This window comes from Notothenia rossii (genome assembly GCF_949606895.1).
Source record: "Notothenia rossii genome assembly, chromosome: 12".
Classification (NCBI taxonomy): Eukaryota; Metazoa; Chordata; class Actinopteri; order Perciformes; family Nototheniidae; genus Notothenia; species Notothenia rossii.
Window position 1 is genome coordinate 15660358 of NC_136911.1, and position 16993 is coordinate 15677350.

The 16993-nt window shown below is 43.5% G+C and overlaps 1 protein-coding gene across 2 annotated transcripts in view; it reads right to left on the minus strand.

Annotated features, from left to right (window-relative positions):
- gli3 (GLI family zinc finger 3) overlaps positions 1–16993 on the minus strand; it is a 92288-nt gene that overhangs the window by 12285 nt on the left and 63010 nt on the right. Inside the window, exons 5-10 of one of the 2 annotated variants that reach the window (XM_079660967.1) lie at positions 12812–13017; positions 7962–8123; positions 4018–4219; positions 2339–2558; positions 1200–1313; positions 177–317 (exon numbers count right to left, since the gene is read on the minus strand). In XM_079660967.1, coding sequence (XP_079517093.1) covers positions 177–317; positions 1200–1313; positions 2339–2558; positions 4018–4219; positions 7962–8123; positions 12812–13017 — 1045 coding nt within the window. Of the gene's footprint in view, positions 1–176; positions 318–1199; positions 1314–2338; positions 2559–4017; positions 4238–7961; positions 8124–12811; positions 13018–16993 lie in introns of both variants that reach the window. The other variant, XM_079660966.1, reaches the window with a different exon arrangement.

A 16993-nucleotide genomic window follows, 5' to 3' on the forward strand; every position in this document is an offset into this window, starting at 1 on the left:
GTGAATGCTTCATTTTCATTTGTTAACACCCTGTTATGTTTTCCTGAAAGAAACATTAGTCCCGGAGAACAACTGGGGCTAAGTGAACACTTCTCTGCCCACAGGAAGGGATGGATTATGATACAAAATATCTTTTAAACAGCACATTTACATTCTTTTAAATCAGCGTTACTCACTTGTACTAGCTGCTCCTGCGTGTCAAACTCGCGGCAACAGTTCTCCCAGTGGCAGTTTGTCTCATAAACCAGCTCTGGCTCCTGTTTGCTTTCATCCTTGTCCCCTTCCTCTTTCACCAGGGTCATCCCATCCGGATGGTCCTGAGGAAAAAAACAGTTACAATATTTTAGTTCAACGACTAAGCACAGCGTTTTGCAAATACTGAAAAAACTACTGGAACTGCCTTCCTCCCCCCAATATCAGTCCATCTAAATTTGTCATGAAAGTATATTTTTTTATGGCCTTTCTGGTTTACATCTTAGGCCCAGCCAAAAATGATTTGGTCACAGGTCTCAGCCACAGTGCCCCTGTTAGTCTGGCCTTGTCTGGCTGCCGTGAAGAAAAGTGTGGAGAGGAAATGTAGCGCTGAAAGCCCCGCTCTGTGTTTTGGGGGTTGTTATACGACAGGACTGGGGTAAGTATTTGAGGAATCTAACCCCCTTTTCCTGCTAGAGGTTGCTCTATTAGCCCAGACATATTTCACTGTCACAGTTAGGAGGCTGAGTGGAGCAGAGTCTGCACCCCAGGCTGAATCTGCTGCTGGCTGAATATCAACTCTAATAAGGTTTTTTTCCTGCAGATGCAAACATGAACTGTTATCACATTTCTCTTTCATTTCTCCAGGCACTTAAAATGTTGATTAAACAAAAACAATTTCCTTCTGGTCTCCCAGAGATCAATGAATTGTTCGGAAACAGCGGCTGATAAGAGCAGACTGGGAAACACCAAGAAACAGCCAAATGAAGGTAAATAAATAAAAACCGTGGCTGGTAAGCTTGTGTATTGTTGCGGCAGATGACCCATTATTATGTGCGCGTCGTATTGTAGTAGAAAAATCAAAAAATGAAAACTTGGCTGGATGCTAGGATTTACCGTCAGAATTGTTTGCCAGAATGTGGATAGCTTTGTCAGATAGCTGAAGAGAAACCTATGGACCCAGTGAGTTCAAATATATGTTTATATTTATGATGGACAATCCTCACTTGTACGCTCAGTGCGCCTGGGCTCGGCATCTCTTCCTCTGGTTTCATTTTGGAGCGTTTGTGGTGCATTGGGTCCCCTGTGCTGCTCACTGCAGATTCACTTGTTGGTTTGATCTGTTAAAAGAAGAGATATGTCATCATGTTGAGGTTCCTATGACATGGATTTGACTATATATATGATTCAATCATATTATTTACTGATATTTCTTATGTTATTCTCTATAGAATAATAAAAAATGCATGTGCTGCTTATAAGTCGATTAATCATTGAGTTAATCAAGCAGAATAAAAACAACTGTGGTTAAACTGTAATGATTTCTGTATACTCAGTCTCAGGCAATAGCTTTTTACTTTGCAGATGAAAAACTATGCAATTGACTGTTTCACATTAGCTCCTATAATCACTGCAATTAAAACAAACTCATGGGCCAATTCAATGAGCCATTCACTGAGCCAATGGATGACCTGAGTTTGGCCCTGGCTTATTTCAACCTTGGGGGAATTCTTGTTACATGCCAAGCTCACAAGAATAAAAGAACAAACAAGAAGGTGCTGTGTGTTGTAGTGTTTCTGTCAGTCTCTGTACACTATCTTCGCTCAAATATATGAGAGTCAGCATTGGCCCCGAAGCAATATTCTGTTCATTCAGGGAGACGGAAAAGGCAATTTTGGTGTACCTAATTTGAATGAGGCCTCATTTGTGATAACACAAAATTCGAGGGATAGGAAGCAGCAGGGAGGACGCTAATAAACATTGAATATTTACTTCAAATGTTGGCCCGCACATAAAGTGAAGGTTGAGGATGGCGAGAAAGAGCCCCTTTGGATCCATCCATCCATGTCAATATTCCCTCTCTATATCCTTGTTCTCTCTCTAGTGATTAATGGAGTCAGCAGTGGGATTCTATGCTAACAAGCCCCTTGTTGTTTGCTGCAGGCACGTTCTGGGCTGTGAGCGGCAGTCTTAAAACAAGAGACAACACAAGAAGGAGGAAACTCCCAGGAGACGGGTGCGTGGAGGGGGGGTCCTGCCTGTACCATGTGAGCTTTTTTCGTTTCACTGAAATGTAGCTGGCATGTGACGCCGCTATCTATTACCCGTGATGATGAATCGCACAGGCGCCTGCTGCCGCTCTCACCTGTGAGGAGTCGTTGGAGAGGACTGAGCGCTCGCTCGCGCTGAGCCCTGGGGGTGGGATGCCGGGGACGGGCCTCTGGGTGGCGAAGGCCGGCGACGGGTGGATAAGAGGCGGGCTGTGGCCGAAAGCAGAGCCCACGAGCCCCGGCTGACGGCCCATCAGCTGCTGGTGCACGTGCAACGCCACCGGGGATGGAGGGTAGGCGAAGCTTAATGCCGGGCTGAGGGAGCAGAAAGGGAAACAAAACATAAAATAAACTACAACTTCAAAAATGAGGCAAAAAGACAGTGAATAAATGGATTGTTCTGGATAGCTTCTTCTCCCTGAGGACAATCTGACAGGAGATGGTGTGGTAATGCTGGAACCATGGGGCTGCAGGCAGAACCCTGCCAATGAATGTTCAGCTTGTTAACACACAGTGAATTATCATGTGGTCTGTGTAAGGCAGTATGTCATTCTTCCACTGGGCAAAATGATACAGATGATAAACAATCTGGAGTGTGTTGAATAGCCATGTAAATAAAGCCAAATGATTTGCCTCAACCTGAACTAACTTTGTTTATCCTCACAATCCCAGAAGCCACCTCTGGGGTGTGTGTAACCACAGGTGAACCAGCAGATAAACAGAACTGTGTCCGGCCTCCATTCATCCTGAGCCCTGACGCCTCGCTCTCACTGCGGCCCATACGTCTGCTGATCTTATTACGAGCCGAGTGGAAATCAATGGTCCGAGACACATTTGGGGGCCCATCCGCTTGTCATATCACTCATCAGTCTGTTGGCCCTGGCTATTTGGGTCCTGTCACTGGGACAGTGGCTGAGCGCGCAGCATGATTGATCAGCCTCTTCTTACAGATCGCTGATCAATGGCTGTGGGTGGGGCCATGGATCTTTTCTTTCCCCTTCTCTTTTCTTTTCTTTTGCTTCCCGTTGCTGGTACCGGGCCGTGATGTATGTGAGGTTTCCATGAGGTGTACCTGATGACTGACACCAGCCGCCGGGGAGGCAGGCTGACTGGCTGGCTGGGAGATCGTCACCCACATGGGGCATTGACATGGACGATAGGCTACACACACTTTAATTCACTCCACCACACACTTTCTTTCTCATTTCTAATATTGTGTTGCCAAGTGTGCTGCATGAAAAATACAAATCAATGATATTAGAAAACCATCTACACCATCATTCCCCCGGGGAGGTGCTGCATTCTGATCTATCATTGGCACATGTTGGTCCCCAAATGACCACCTTGAGAGAAGCACAGTCAATAAAAGCTCCTGAAAGACAATCTGACAGTATAAGTCTTTTTTTTCTAACTTTAAAGGGCTAATCTAGGGCTTTTGTATGAACTCCCATAACATATGGGGACCAATAATAGAATATTGAGAATCAGTACAACAAAAAGATGCCGTTTTAGCCCGGCTTGTTTGCGATATGCTAAAATACCCTGAGTTTTATTCAATAATGTGGTTCAAGCTCTGGCATCACTAGATCCTACATTTCCCATAATGCAAATTGATTGTGTGTTTCATTATATCCCCCAAGCTCTTACACTTTAAGTTTGTAATGCAGGCTTTATGTCAAAGTTTTTATGTCTAAAGCACAATCTGAAATAAATAATAACCAAAAAGGATATAAGAAATGAATAATTGACACAGGACCATATTTCTTTCAGCTACCTGATGGCTCCCGCAGAGAGGTGACCGTAGGAGCCGCTGGTGGACGAGCTGGAGCGGGAGTTGTTGAGCATGGTGACGAGAGAGTTGGGGGAGTGGCGGATTCTCGTCTGCAGGTCGAAGCTGTGCTCAGAGAGGGGGGAGATGGGCAGGGGGCGCTTCCTGTTTGGCCGCGTTGGCAGCCTGGGGCTCGGGAATCGAGAATCTGCAGAGAGGAGGAGATCTGAGTAAGGTAAAGGAAAAAAAAATACAAGGTTAAATTGAACTTTACAACTGTGCTCCTTCATTCAAAGTTTCTCTGAGGAGCGTCAGATACATTCATTGGTAACAATCCCAAAAACATTGGTTTGCCGCTTTACACGTTTGACTTCATCCTAACCTAATCTAACCCTAACAGATGACATTTTTGTCAATCATCACACAAAAGGATCATCTGAATGAGTGTTCAGCTGTCACTTGATGCACTGCTTGCATTTCATCCATGAGAAAACATGTCTTTTATGTTGGAGAAATGCTCTGACTGTGTATGGTAATATTTAATCAAGTCCAATTTGACTCGTTATTCAAATGCAATCAATGTTGACTGGAAATACTAAAAAGGGGTTTTGAAAAGGTAAAAGGCGGAAACAGCGCAACCATTCTCTCTGCACATACAATGAGCCACGGGTAGAGATTAAAACATGACTTTTGTTGTCTTCTCACATGGAGATGTCACAAACAAGACAGGGAAAAACAGAGGGAGATGGAAGGAGGGGGGAAAGCGCTGAGGGGATGTCGTGCTTTGTGCATGAACTGACACAATGACTTTGTGACTCAAGACTTGGAAATAAAACATTTTGAGTTATTTTATAAAAGGCAAACAAAACCAGCTTACGCAGCCCCTATAACCCCCCTCCATATGTACGTCCCCCACAATCCATCCATCTCCCAAACGTAAATGCTCCATCTCTGGTTTGACACATCCAACGATTACAGAGTGCTCCATTCACATGGTAATCAGAGTGTGTGGATGTGAATGTGTGTGTGTGCGTGCGTGCCTCTGTGGTGGCGGCGGTGCTGTTCTGGCATACATAGGCCTGAGTTTCGACTACCGCATGAAGCTGTATGGAGAGCACGCCTCCTTTACATTGTCATTGTATGGAAAATCTCTTTTTATGTCTTAGTGAAGGGGGTGTTGTAGAGGAGGCATATGTGTACACATGAAAATCCCTGAGTGCTCACAATTGATAATACAATGTTAGTCATGTGACGCTGCACGACATGTCTGATTTTACACAGTTTAATTCAGCTTTAACAAAATAGATAGTCCTGCAAAAATATCATTTTGACTAAACTTGACATTTTTTAAACAAGCCAACTAAAGTGAATTATCCTTATTTCCTACAAGTGAGAGAGCCGAAAAAGCAGGTCCACCATCCCACCACTGCAAAGCCTCATGGGAGTGGTGTTTATTAATGCACAGCCCAAATGATAAATCGGCCAACCGGGGAGACGGAGAGGGGAGCGTCCCGGCTCGTAGCAGGACTGTCCCTCTAATTTCCTCGTGATTTATGGACGGGATGGCTGGTTACGGGCTGCGTCATTAATTCTTGTGGCCAGGGAGGGTTCAGATACGCCGGACTGACAGCGTTGGAAATAAAAGCTGGCTCCAAAACTGGGGTTGAGCCCTCGCCGACACACTTTGGGGCCACCTGAGAGGGACACTATCACAGGGGAGGGCTGAAGTGAAGGGTGGGTTTAAGACCGGAAGGAATTTCTTTATGCGGAAAATGTACTATAGGAGGGGATCAATCATTCCTGTGAAATCAATATGACAGTAATCCTATTTATTTACTTAAAGCTAATTTCAAATATAAAGAGGATGTGTCACTTTTTCTTTATGGAAGTACATTTTGCTAAACAGATACAATTAGTCTTGGCAGCCTTTTATTACCGCTCCAGGAGTGTAATCAACAATTAAGTGGTTTGTTTGTATCAAACAAAACATTCAGTGTTTAAAATGTTACTAAGAATGAACCTATTCATGAAAAAAACAGTGGATAAATAGCAAGGAAATTAAAATGAACTAATGAAAACCAGGAATAAAGACTTTGGTATTGTGATCTATGTGAGCTATGGCACTAATTAGGCAGCAGGAACAGAGACAATAGCCCATTAAAGCACAAATAGGCAGGACAGGCCCATTGTTTCATTAGCACCACTCTCTCTGACGGTAATTACACTGATGTGAAATAGACTAAAATAGCCGCAGTAACGTGGTAGCCCAGATTATCAGCGAAAGCCTCTTGATAGACTCTTTTCTTTGTATGTTTTTTTTTCTGAAATCCAACAAAGCTTTAAAGTGTTAATTTTTCCTCCGTTGGAACACACATTGTTGAAACATGATGAGTTATTACCAGCAATGATCACAGGCGTTTTTTTAAGTGAGGAGCATCGCATCTCCACTTAAATTTGGCCCTAATTGTTTTGTTTCAGTCTATTAATCTTAAAAAGTGACACAGAAGAAAGGATTTCTCCAGTGATGAATGGCGGGACATTCCAATTCCCACTTAATAGCAATTAATTTTCTGATACCCGCACAAGTTTGGCTAGTTTTAATTAGTTTGTTCTGAGGAATGAGGGAACTTCACCCCGGATTTCCATGAAAGCGGCGTCTGCCTGACTAAATACATTCTCATCAAAGGGAGAGGGGTGAGGCTGCCTGACCTTTCTAAGATTCAGTGTGCGTTTAATTTCCTATTTACACTTTAAAATAACTCATTAGCATAAGTCCTCTGCACACAGTCCTGAGCCCAGCACATTAAGACAATGGCTCATTTAAATCATGTCAAAGTCAAGTTGCAGGTCCCTCCTCGCTGTGGTTGAGCTGTAGCTTGATCTATAAATACCACAAAGAAGGTGTATCTTAAAGGTGCATTTCAGAAGTTGAATTCCCACTGGGGCCCCCCTTACTATAATGTGCTGTTATGAACTAAATAATTAAAGGTGTTATCTCAGGAGACATGTCTTTTTACCCGGGCCAAATCTGGTTCAACCATTTTTTAGATGGCTCAGTTAGCTCAAGCTGCTGTTTAAACATTATTTAAATAAACCCCTTATAATGTGTACATACATTCCAGTGATTAAGATAGTGTTACATTTAGTGTTGTTTAAAACCACAACACCCAGAAATTGATTTGCATATTATTGCTTTATGGAATAAAGAATGAAACAATTACAGATAGCTGGCTGTTACACACACCTCTGTGTGTTCTTTCTCCTCTCCCCTTTGCTCCTTTTTGCACAGGTGTTCCTGATCTGTCCTGATTTGCACTCAGCCCTTTATTTCCTCAGATGCTCCTCATCTGCCTTGATTACAAAGTAATGAGGAAGGCCGGGGGGGAAGTAGGATTTACTTAACAGTGGTCCTGGATCAGCTCAGCCTAATAAATGGACATTAAAGGTCTCCTATTATACTGTTTTACTTCAATATATTGTAGGTCTCAGATATATATACCAGTGTTTGGCTCGAAATACCAAACAGATCATGCATTGTAGCATCCCATAAACCCCTCTGTTTCAGCCCTGTTTCAAAAGTGCTGATTCTCTGTCAGTGACTTTATTTGAAAACAAGGAGCCACTCCCCACGCCCCTCTGAGAGATATTTGGTTAAAAAGAACACAATGGTGCTCTAGGAGGAGATTCAGGTGATAAGGTGGGGCTGGGGGTGGGGGGGGGGCGTTTTTGACATCATAAAGTGGCCGAAATCTGATCAGCTCATTTTCAGACAGGTTTTCATATAAATTGATCAGGACAAAAAGTGAGCAAAGGTTTTTTCCTGAAACTTTCAGAGTCTCTTTACACAGAGGGGACACTTGTTTATGTATAGAATTCATGAACAAGTGGATTTTGCATAATAGGTGACCTTTAACTTTTCTACTAGCCATGAACAATGATTGCTGACTTACTTTCCACTGCCTGCAGGTACTCCATGTGCAGGGCGCTGGCGCTGGTGACGCCCGCTGTGGACGCCACCGAGGGGAGCAGGTCGGTGGCGTAAGGACTGCGGTGGCCGGCGAGCAGGGCCATCTGGTGGTAGTACTCTGCTGTGGTCATACCTGTGTGAGGGGCTGGGGAGGAGAACAATCGGGTCAGAGAGGAGGAAAACAAGGTAGGAGACAAAGGTATGTGAAGAAAATATGGAGGAAAATGAATGAGGCAGTGATAAAAACACGACAAGGAGAGCACCTGCACCGCATTACAAACCTGCGTTCATTTACATGAGATGATAATCAGCTCAGCAAAACAGTAATGAGTACATTAGCAAACAGCATCAAGTTAAGCAAAACAGCTGCACAGGGAGCATCACCTGAAGTGGAGAGCCTCACTAGGGACCAGTGGATGCTTGCTCAGAGATTACAGTGAGTGTGCATTAGTGTTTGATTGATGCAGAGCACAGCATATCCGATCGTCTTACAATACAATTCTTAAACAGCCTTCTTCTTTCTGTTCCTTGATCACTTGGAGAGGGAGTGTGTGTGTGTGTGTGTGTGTGTGTGTGTGTGTGTGTGTGTGTGTGTGTGTGTGTGTGTGTGTGTGTGTGTGTGTGTGTGTGTGTGTGTGTGTGTGTGTGTGTGTGTGTGTGTGTGTGTGTGTGTGTGTGTGTGTGTGTGTGAGAGTATGTGGGCTGACACATCTTTTGCCAGCGATGGTGCTCGTGTGTTGTTCACATCAGGGCTGCAGCGTGCAGATATGCAACCTGTGCTCCCTTAAACTCTATAGAGAAAAACAAAAGGCCTAAATCTGCCCGCACGTATCTGCATGCATAAAGATGCGGCAAACGATTCTGCCTCCACTTCTCTCTTCTCCTCAAAATGCCTCTCTTTTCCAAGTCAGTCCCTTAGTTATAGAGTTCTGTAAGTCCTTGAACCGTAGCCTAAAAATAAACATCTGGTGGTGGGCTTCCTTATGCAAATACTCTAAGAAAGAGAGAAGGAAAAGACTAACACTGTGGTTTTGGATGCAAATATAGAATCAGTTCAGACCCACAGAGTGCTTCAGCTCTTCTTTCCCCCCCAACTCAAGACATAAAGAGAAAATAAATAAAGAAACGCTGCATGAGGAGATTTCCTCTTAAGGCTGGCCTGTATGCCGGCAATATGCATCCATGATTGGTTGAATGGATGTAAGAAAGAAATCTAAATTAATTCGATCTGGGTATTATGTCTTCAGTGGAAGGGGGGAGTCTTTTAATTGTCTCTGCTGTTCCGCCTTAGCTTTGCTTTTGCATTCAACCATAATATGGCCCATTCAGTATCCAACATGCACAGAAAAGGGCTTTGCAGAATTTCTAAATCAGAAATGTTGGCATCCGAGATCGATCCTGGGGGCAAAAAATGTGGGGGTGGGGGGGTGGGGGCAGGCTGTCGGTGTGGCAGTCAGACAGAGAAGGTGCTCCTGCAGCATTACAATAGGATCAGGGGCAACACCTCTGAACCCCATCCCTCACATAGAAAAGAGGGAAGTATTGTGTGAAGGAGGAGCAGAATAAAAAGAAAGCAAATGTGTGGCAGCAAAAGGGTGGCACTAAATCCCACCCACTTTAAATCTCCATTAGACTCTGTTAATTAATTCATCATTATTCAAATGTTCATTTTTTCGGGGTAAAAAATGCATAGTGAAGAAGCAGGCTCTCGTAAGCGTGGTGATATACTAACAACACAAAAGCTGATGGGTTAATTAATCAGCGGGTTGATTAAAGGAGTAATTAGGTGCCTCATTCACAATTCACAGCGGAAAGACGATCATGGTAGGTTGGAGAAACAATTTTTGATTGAAGCTAAGACTGGTTACATTACAGGACTGTCTCAGAAAATTAGAATATTGTGATAAAGTTCTTTATTTTCTGTAATGCAATTAAAAAAACAAAAATGTCATACATTCTGGATTCATTACAAATCAACTGAAATATTGCAAGCCTTTTATTATTTTAATATTGCTGATTATGGCATACAGCTTAAGAAAACTCAAATATCCTATCTCTAAATATTAGAATATCATGAAAAAGTATACTAGTAGGGTGTTCAACGAATCACTTGAATCGTCTAATTAACTCGAAACACCTGCAAGGGTTTCCTGAGCCTTGAAAAACACTCAGCTTGGTTCAGTAAACTAAATCACAAGTATGGGGAAGACTGCTGATCTGACTGCTGTCCAGAGGACCGTCATTGACACCCTCCATCAGGAGGGTAAGACACAAAAAGAAATTTCTCAAAGAGCAAGCTGTTCACAGAGTGCAGTTTCAAAGCACATCCACAAAAAGTCTGTTGGAAGGGGGAAATGTGGCAGGAAACGCTGCACAACCAAGAGAGATGACCGCAGCCTTAACAGCATTGTGAAGAAGAGTCGCTTCCAGAATTTGGGGGAGCTTCAAAGACAGTGGACTGAAGCTGGAGTCCAGGTATCAAAAGTCACTGTTCACAGACGTGTCCGGGAAATGGGCTACAATAGCCGTATTCCCATGGTCAAGCCACTTCTGAACTCAAGACAACGGAAGAGGCGTCTGACTTGGGCTAAGGAAAAGAAGCACTGGACAGTTGCACAGTGGTCCAAAGTCCTCTTTTCAGACGAAAGCAAGTTTTGTATTTCATTTGGAAGTCAAGGCGCCAGAGTCTGGAGAAAGGCTGGAGAGGAGCAAAATCCAAGTTGCTTGAAATCCAGTGTGAAGTTCCCACAGTCAGCGATGGTTCGGGGAGCCATGTCAGCTGCTGGTGTTGGTCCACTGTGTTTCATCAAGCCCAGAGTAAATGCAGCTGTGTACCAAGAGATTTTAGAGCACTACATGCTTCCGTCTGCTGAAAAGCTCTATGGAGATGAGGAATTCATTTTCCAGCATGATCTGGCACCTGCCCACAGTGCCAAAACCACCAGTAACTGGTGTACTGACCATGGCATTACTGTCCTCGATTGGCCTGCAAATTCCCCTGACCTGAACCCCATAGAGAATATGTGGGGTATTGTGAAGAAGAAGCTGAAAGACACCAGACCCAACAATGCTAATGAGCTAAAGGCCGCTATTGAAGCATCCTGGGCATCCATAACACCTCAGCAATGCCACAGGCTGATTGCCTCCATGCCACGCCGCATTGATGCAGTAATCCGTGCAAAAGGATTCCCAACCAAGTACTGAGTGCATTAATGGACATTTTCAAATGTTTGATTGTGTTTTGCTGTTATAAATCTTTTTTTTTTACTTGGTCTGAGGAACTATTCTAATTTTTTGAGATAGAATTTTTGAGTTTTCTTAAGCTGTATGCCATAATCAGCAATATTAAAATAATAAAAGGCTTGCAATATTTCAGTTGATTTGTAATGAATCCAGAATGTATGACATTTTTGTTTTTTTAATTGCATTACAGAAAATAAAGAACTTTATCACAATATTCTAATTTTCTGAGACAGTCCTGTATATTGCGGTAATGGAAGATTGGAGGTTAGAGAGTTTGAGCTTAAGTCTATATTTCCTGATTGTTAGAGTGCAGGAGAGGGGATGAGTGAGACTCTTGGTGTTCACTTCGAGACAGCCTTTAAACAGACCTGGATGAGAGGAAGTCGAGTGTGCTGGTGTAGAGGAAGTGCCCCGCTATCTGCCGTTTCAGAAATACACTTTAACACAAGGTGGGGAGCTAAAGTGGGGCTCTGCTGCTGAAGTGTGGAAGGGTTGATGGCTATAGACATGAGGGCCACAATCAGGCCATTTCAAGACCTCTAAGGTGAATGTAGATGTTTGGCAAAAAATCTCTCAAATACAAATAGTTTTTATTGTGGTTTCTTACATAATCCAAGATTCATATTTTTTTTCATTCTTGATTATTTTGTATTTGTCTATTTTTGCAACTAACCACTAAATTATTCATTCTTGAATATGCTCTAAGAAATCAGAAAATGCCGCTCAGAGTTCAATTTGATGTCTTAATATCATTAGTTTTTGTCTCACCAGCATTCCATTATTTTAAAGAAGAAAAAATACAATAAAAATAAGCAAATCCTTACATTAGCAAAGCTGGAAATATGTGGGATTTCTTAAAATATTTTACAAACATAATTTAACCAGTTCCTCTTATTTAAGCCCTACTAAATACTAAATTCATAGCATCTAGATGGCCAACAGCAAGTTGCTAGCACACAATTAAGTGAGTTTAAGTTTTTCCCTTTTTAACAGTTTTAAAATCTTGTTTTCTATCAACCAAGCGGTTGTCTGCTTTAATTGAAGTTCCCAGTCCAAATCCCTCTTGAGATCTCAGGAAACAAGTGCTCCCTGTAGGACATCATAAAACAACGCCCCCCAACCCTGAGCTTGAATCCCCCCCTCCCTCGGTGTGAACGTTGCAACTGTACGTGACCCTGCTGCTCACTGATGCATCCTCCAGAGGTTCTCTGACATGACTCACAGATCAAAAGGATTAGCCTCCCTTCAACCTACACCCCCACCCACAAGGATGGAGCCACCCTCATATGAGTTCCAGCCACCTCCTCCCTCACTCAGATAACATTGCACCAACCCCTGGGTCTTAATAGAGATGGATCTAGTTGCCTCTCACCAGACCTCTTCTGATCTCAAACAGGAATTAAACTGATACAGAGAATCGAGATTCCCACTAAAAGCAATCAAACGGCACCAATCAATTTCAACAATCATTTTTAAAGGTCTACTGAGGCTTCGATGCGTATTTCTGCTGTGCTGAGGTTGTGTGCAGTTGTGCATGTGAGTGCATATGCATCAAGCTTTGTGCGTCGGTGTGTGTTTCACTTTATTCACCATCTGCAGGGCTGAGGCCCCGGGTGGCTGACAGGACGGAGATGGAAGGGCTGCTGTGGAGCGAGCGGATGTAGTCCATGTATGGGTTGATGTAGGGGTGCGGAGGGTGAAAGGGCGACTCCGCCCCCACGGAGGGGTTCCGCTGGGGCGAGATCCGGATGAGGGAGATGTCAGAGAAAGCCGGACTGCCCGCCATCCCAGGAGGCCTGCGGAGACACAGGGGAAAGAAAATATATTTAAAGAACATGGATACATAACGTGCAACCAACTCAAAATACAACTTACAGCAGTAAATGTGTGTGATTGCTGTGAACAATCATTCCGACTGCAGTTCAAGTGAAATTTCATTGAAACTTAAGTCACCACATGTGGAATAATAAGATATTTTGATTTGATTAGGTTCTAATGTTGCCAACATTGTGTAAAATTAACATCAATAATCCAGTCGACTCCACAATTTCAACATCATGCTCATTTTATTAGTCTCAGACAATGTAGATTGTATTGCCGTGGGTGGACTGGCAGTGGCGAGGCCAGACAAATGGACTGTGACACTATCTCTCTCCCTCCATCTGCGAGGCAGAGAGGAGAGCGCTACATTCCAACTGCTCCCTACGCAGACATTTCCTCAGATCAAAGGCAGCTTTCACCACTGTGTCTTAATCAGAGGGAAACGTTAGACCGAGCTCACCGCTGGCCAGCGCCAGACAAGCAACGCTACACCACTTTATTCAGATGGCTTCAAACTTGGCTTTGAGCAGAAACCGTGTACAGAATTGCACATGACGGATACAATGTTGAACAAAATCCATCAGCACGTCTCACACAAGATGCACAATCTAACTTCTTTAAATAGAAAATATGATCGGGCTATTCTGTTTCTAATCAAAAACCTTTACTGTGAAATGTCTCTATGGTATGAGATGTGAAATAAAGTTGAGAACAATCAAGAAAACTTCATAGGAGCCAAGTTTGAGATGAACTAATTTGTCTCCCTTCTTATAATTGGCTAGGAGGGCAAGGAAACTTCATAATGATGGCCTTCGCCACAAAGGCCTTCCCCTGAGGATGTGGAGAAATCCAGATATCAGCCAGACATTAACAGGCTAAGAGATTAGACTGAATTAGCCCCTCCACTTCTCTGTGGCTCCCCAGTGGACCAGTCTACTGTGACAAAAGACCCCAGGAGAAGGAGAGGATGAGCGAAGGAGGGAGGCCGAGAAAAAGTGGGGGTTTAAGAAGGAGGTGAGGAGGGATGGAAAAGGGTGGGAAAAGACGGGAGAAAAAGTGAGAGACCTGGCCCAGAGTTTGTCTCGCTGTGACCTTGAGCGAGGCCAGGGGAGTGGAACAGCCCAATTACGACCTCCGCCCCATCCCCTGATCCCATACAGGCCCCTCCGGCCCTTTACTCCGCAGCCCCCCTAATGAAGGAGCTCAGGCCAGGGCAAATAATGAGTACTGAGGAGCGGAAACAACACACACACACACACACACACACACACACACACACACACACACACACACACACACACACACACACACACACACACACACACACACACACACACACACACACACACACACACACACACACACACACACACACACACACACACAAACTGGAGGACAGACAGATGTGTGCACAGGCATCCATTCACACGTAAATACTTTGTCGCTGGGAATCTTTCTGTAATGAGCCCCAAGGTGCTGTGGGACGATTTTTTTTACAAGTGTGTGTGACAACATGTCTCAGTGAGGCTGAACACAGGTGAACGTGGAAAAAGACTCTCACTCTCACAAGGGGAAGTCTCAGTGAAAGCCTCATTGTTAAAGTGTGCAAAGGTGAGTGATCGTATCTGACAATGCAAAACAATGGCCATGGAAAAAAAAATGTTTAACCTCCCTTTCTTTTCTGCACGTCTCCTGTCAAGAAGATTCATGAGGAATTGTTCTACTTCCTCCATACCTAGCGAGTCATGCTGAGGGCAACGGTGCACCTCAAAACAGGTGTGTGAGTGTGTTTATGATAAGCAAGTTATGTGCCCACACGCCACCATTACATGCCTCATGTATACAGTTCAACAACACAGCTGCAGTGACGCTCACTTTGATGCGGTTGACCATGCATCTCAAACACACATGTACACACTCAGCAGTTGAGGAAAATCACACACAGAAAGTCTTTGTCATTGATTTCAGAAACAACCAAATTCTGCACTTGACACTTTTAAATACAAGTCAGTAGAATACATTTAAAATCCTTAAAATAACAGATGTACAGGGGTTCATTTAATGGCGAAATATATGGCAAAAACATTTCTGTATCGCTGAAATGGCTGCATATTACATTTCAGACTTTTGCAATGTAGGAATAAGTCCCCAGAAGGGAAGGTAGAAAGGATTCATTACTTTTTTTTCTCTCCTGGCCCAACACACCCCTGTATGAGGAAATCCAGACACCCACTCTGGCTGCAATGACACTGATTAACCCTGTCATACATTGGCTGCATCTCCCTACACTAACCCTGGCTAAATGCCTCTACTTGGCTTGTTTTTCCAATTAACTTAGCAAATAAGAACAGAGCCCTACTGGAAGGTCATTGGGAAAAAAACGAGGTGATCAGAAAACAAAAGGAAAGAGAGCACACGTGTTGGTTGGAGGGAAGACGGTGGCACAGAGGAAGAGGGATATTTCAGCCTGTTGAAAGGTGAAAAGGAAAAGCAAAAGTGTGGAAAGACTTTTGAGCACAAACAGTAGTAGGGTTGAGGAGAAGGAGGGAGTCTGTGAAGATATGGACTACGAATTGGGAAGTAAAGGCGGACAGAAAAGACTTAGGAGAAAGGGGGAGATGGAGAAGGAGGAGAGAAAAAGAGGTCTCCAGGGGGGCAGAGCCAGGTGTGAGGGGATTTGAGGAGGACAGCAGAGAGATGGATGGGTTGGATGAGCGCGGCGGGCCTCTGTTCTTGTGAGAGGAAAAGCAATAGAGTGTCCGATCCTCGGCGTTCAGCTGCTCTCTGCAGGGCCGTGATCGTCTTAGCATCTGCCAGTATGCATTAATCAACATGACGAAAGGAAGTAATCTGACAACGTTCAGTGTGTGTGCAGGAATGTTCCCTCTGTGTGTGTGCTGAGTAGGTGTGCGCGCCAAAGAAGTGGCGTCTTAGTTACACCTGATTTAAGATTTACATCAAAGCTGTACCGCGGGCTTCTCTGCCTTACCAGAAGAAAAAAATGTTCCTTCACTCCTCAACTTCCCTTGGTAGGTTTATAATTCCTATAAACCCTAAAAAAAGAAGACATCCTGCAAACAGGGCACAGGGAAAGACTGAGCTCCTGACATATGGAAGCCATTTCCTTTCACGTGGCCTCGCTTAAAACCAGCCAGTGCCTCTTTAAGACATCGCATGTTTACACAGGGCGGTCTGTGGATTTTAAACTGTCGTCTTTTTTCACCGGATGAATACACACTTGCCAAGTGTAAATATGCCCCCAAATGATTTTGAGGTTTTGTGGAGGGGTGTGTGTTCATGTAAACATGCCTTGAATCTTTGTTTGGAACAAGGTTATATCAACACTAATAATTATTTTGGTAAAAGCTGCAGTAGAAAGACACAGTTGCGGTGAAGGTTGATGACTTCACTGAGCACAGAAGGTATCATTGTGGTGCAGCAGTTAGACCTGGTGGTATATTGACACAGCAGTCTGCTAAAAACAGGAACCGGCTTTGCAAAATACTTTTAGCTCATGAAATAAAATCTAACATTTCTTGATGTGTGCTTCACAGAAGGGTACAGGAAATTAGTGGGTCTAAATCCAATTATGAATGGTCATACACCATAATCATTTCATTCACAGCTGTAGGAGAGGTCTAAATTGGAAAAACATGAGAGCTAAAAACTCACAAAACTAACCATGTCTTGAGAAATAGCTAGAGAAATAGCTGAGAAGGACAACATAAATACTTCCATCTTTATCTTGGAATTGGCAAAAGAAAAAGAAAGAAATTGGACATTAGGTCCTAATGTTTAGGAAAACACTACAATTACTTTGACTTGATACAAAAAAAATAATTAACAACCAGGTATATAGTGAAAATAATTAGCATGTAGCCTAATATTAGCTAATTTAGCCAAAAATAATATCTTGTAAACAAAAATGCAGATGGCTGCATTGGCAGGGGT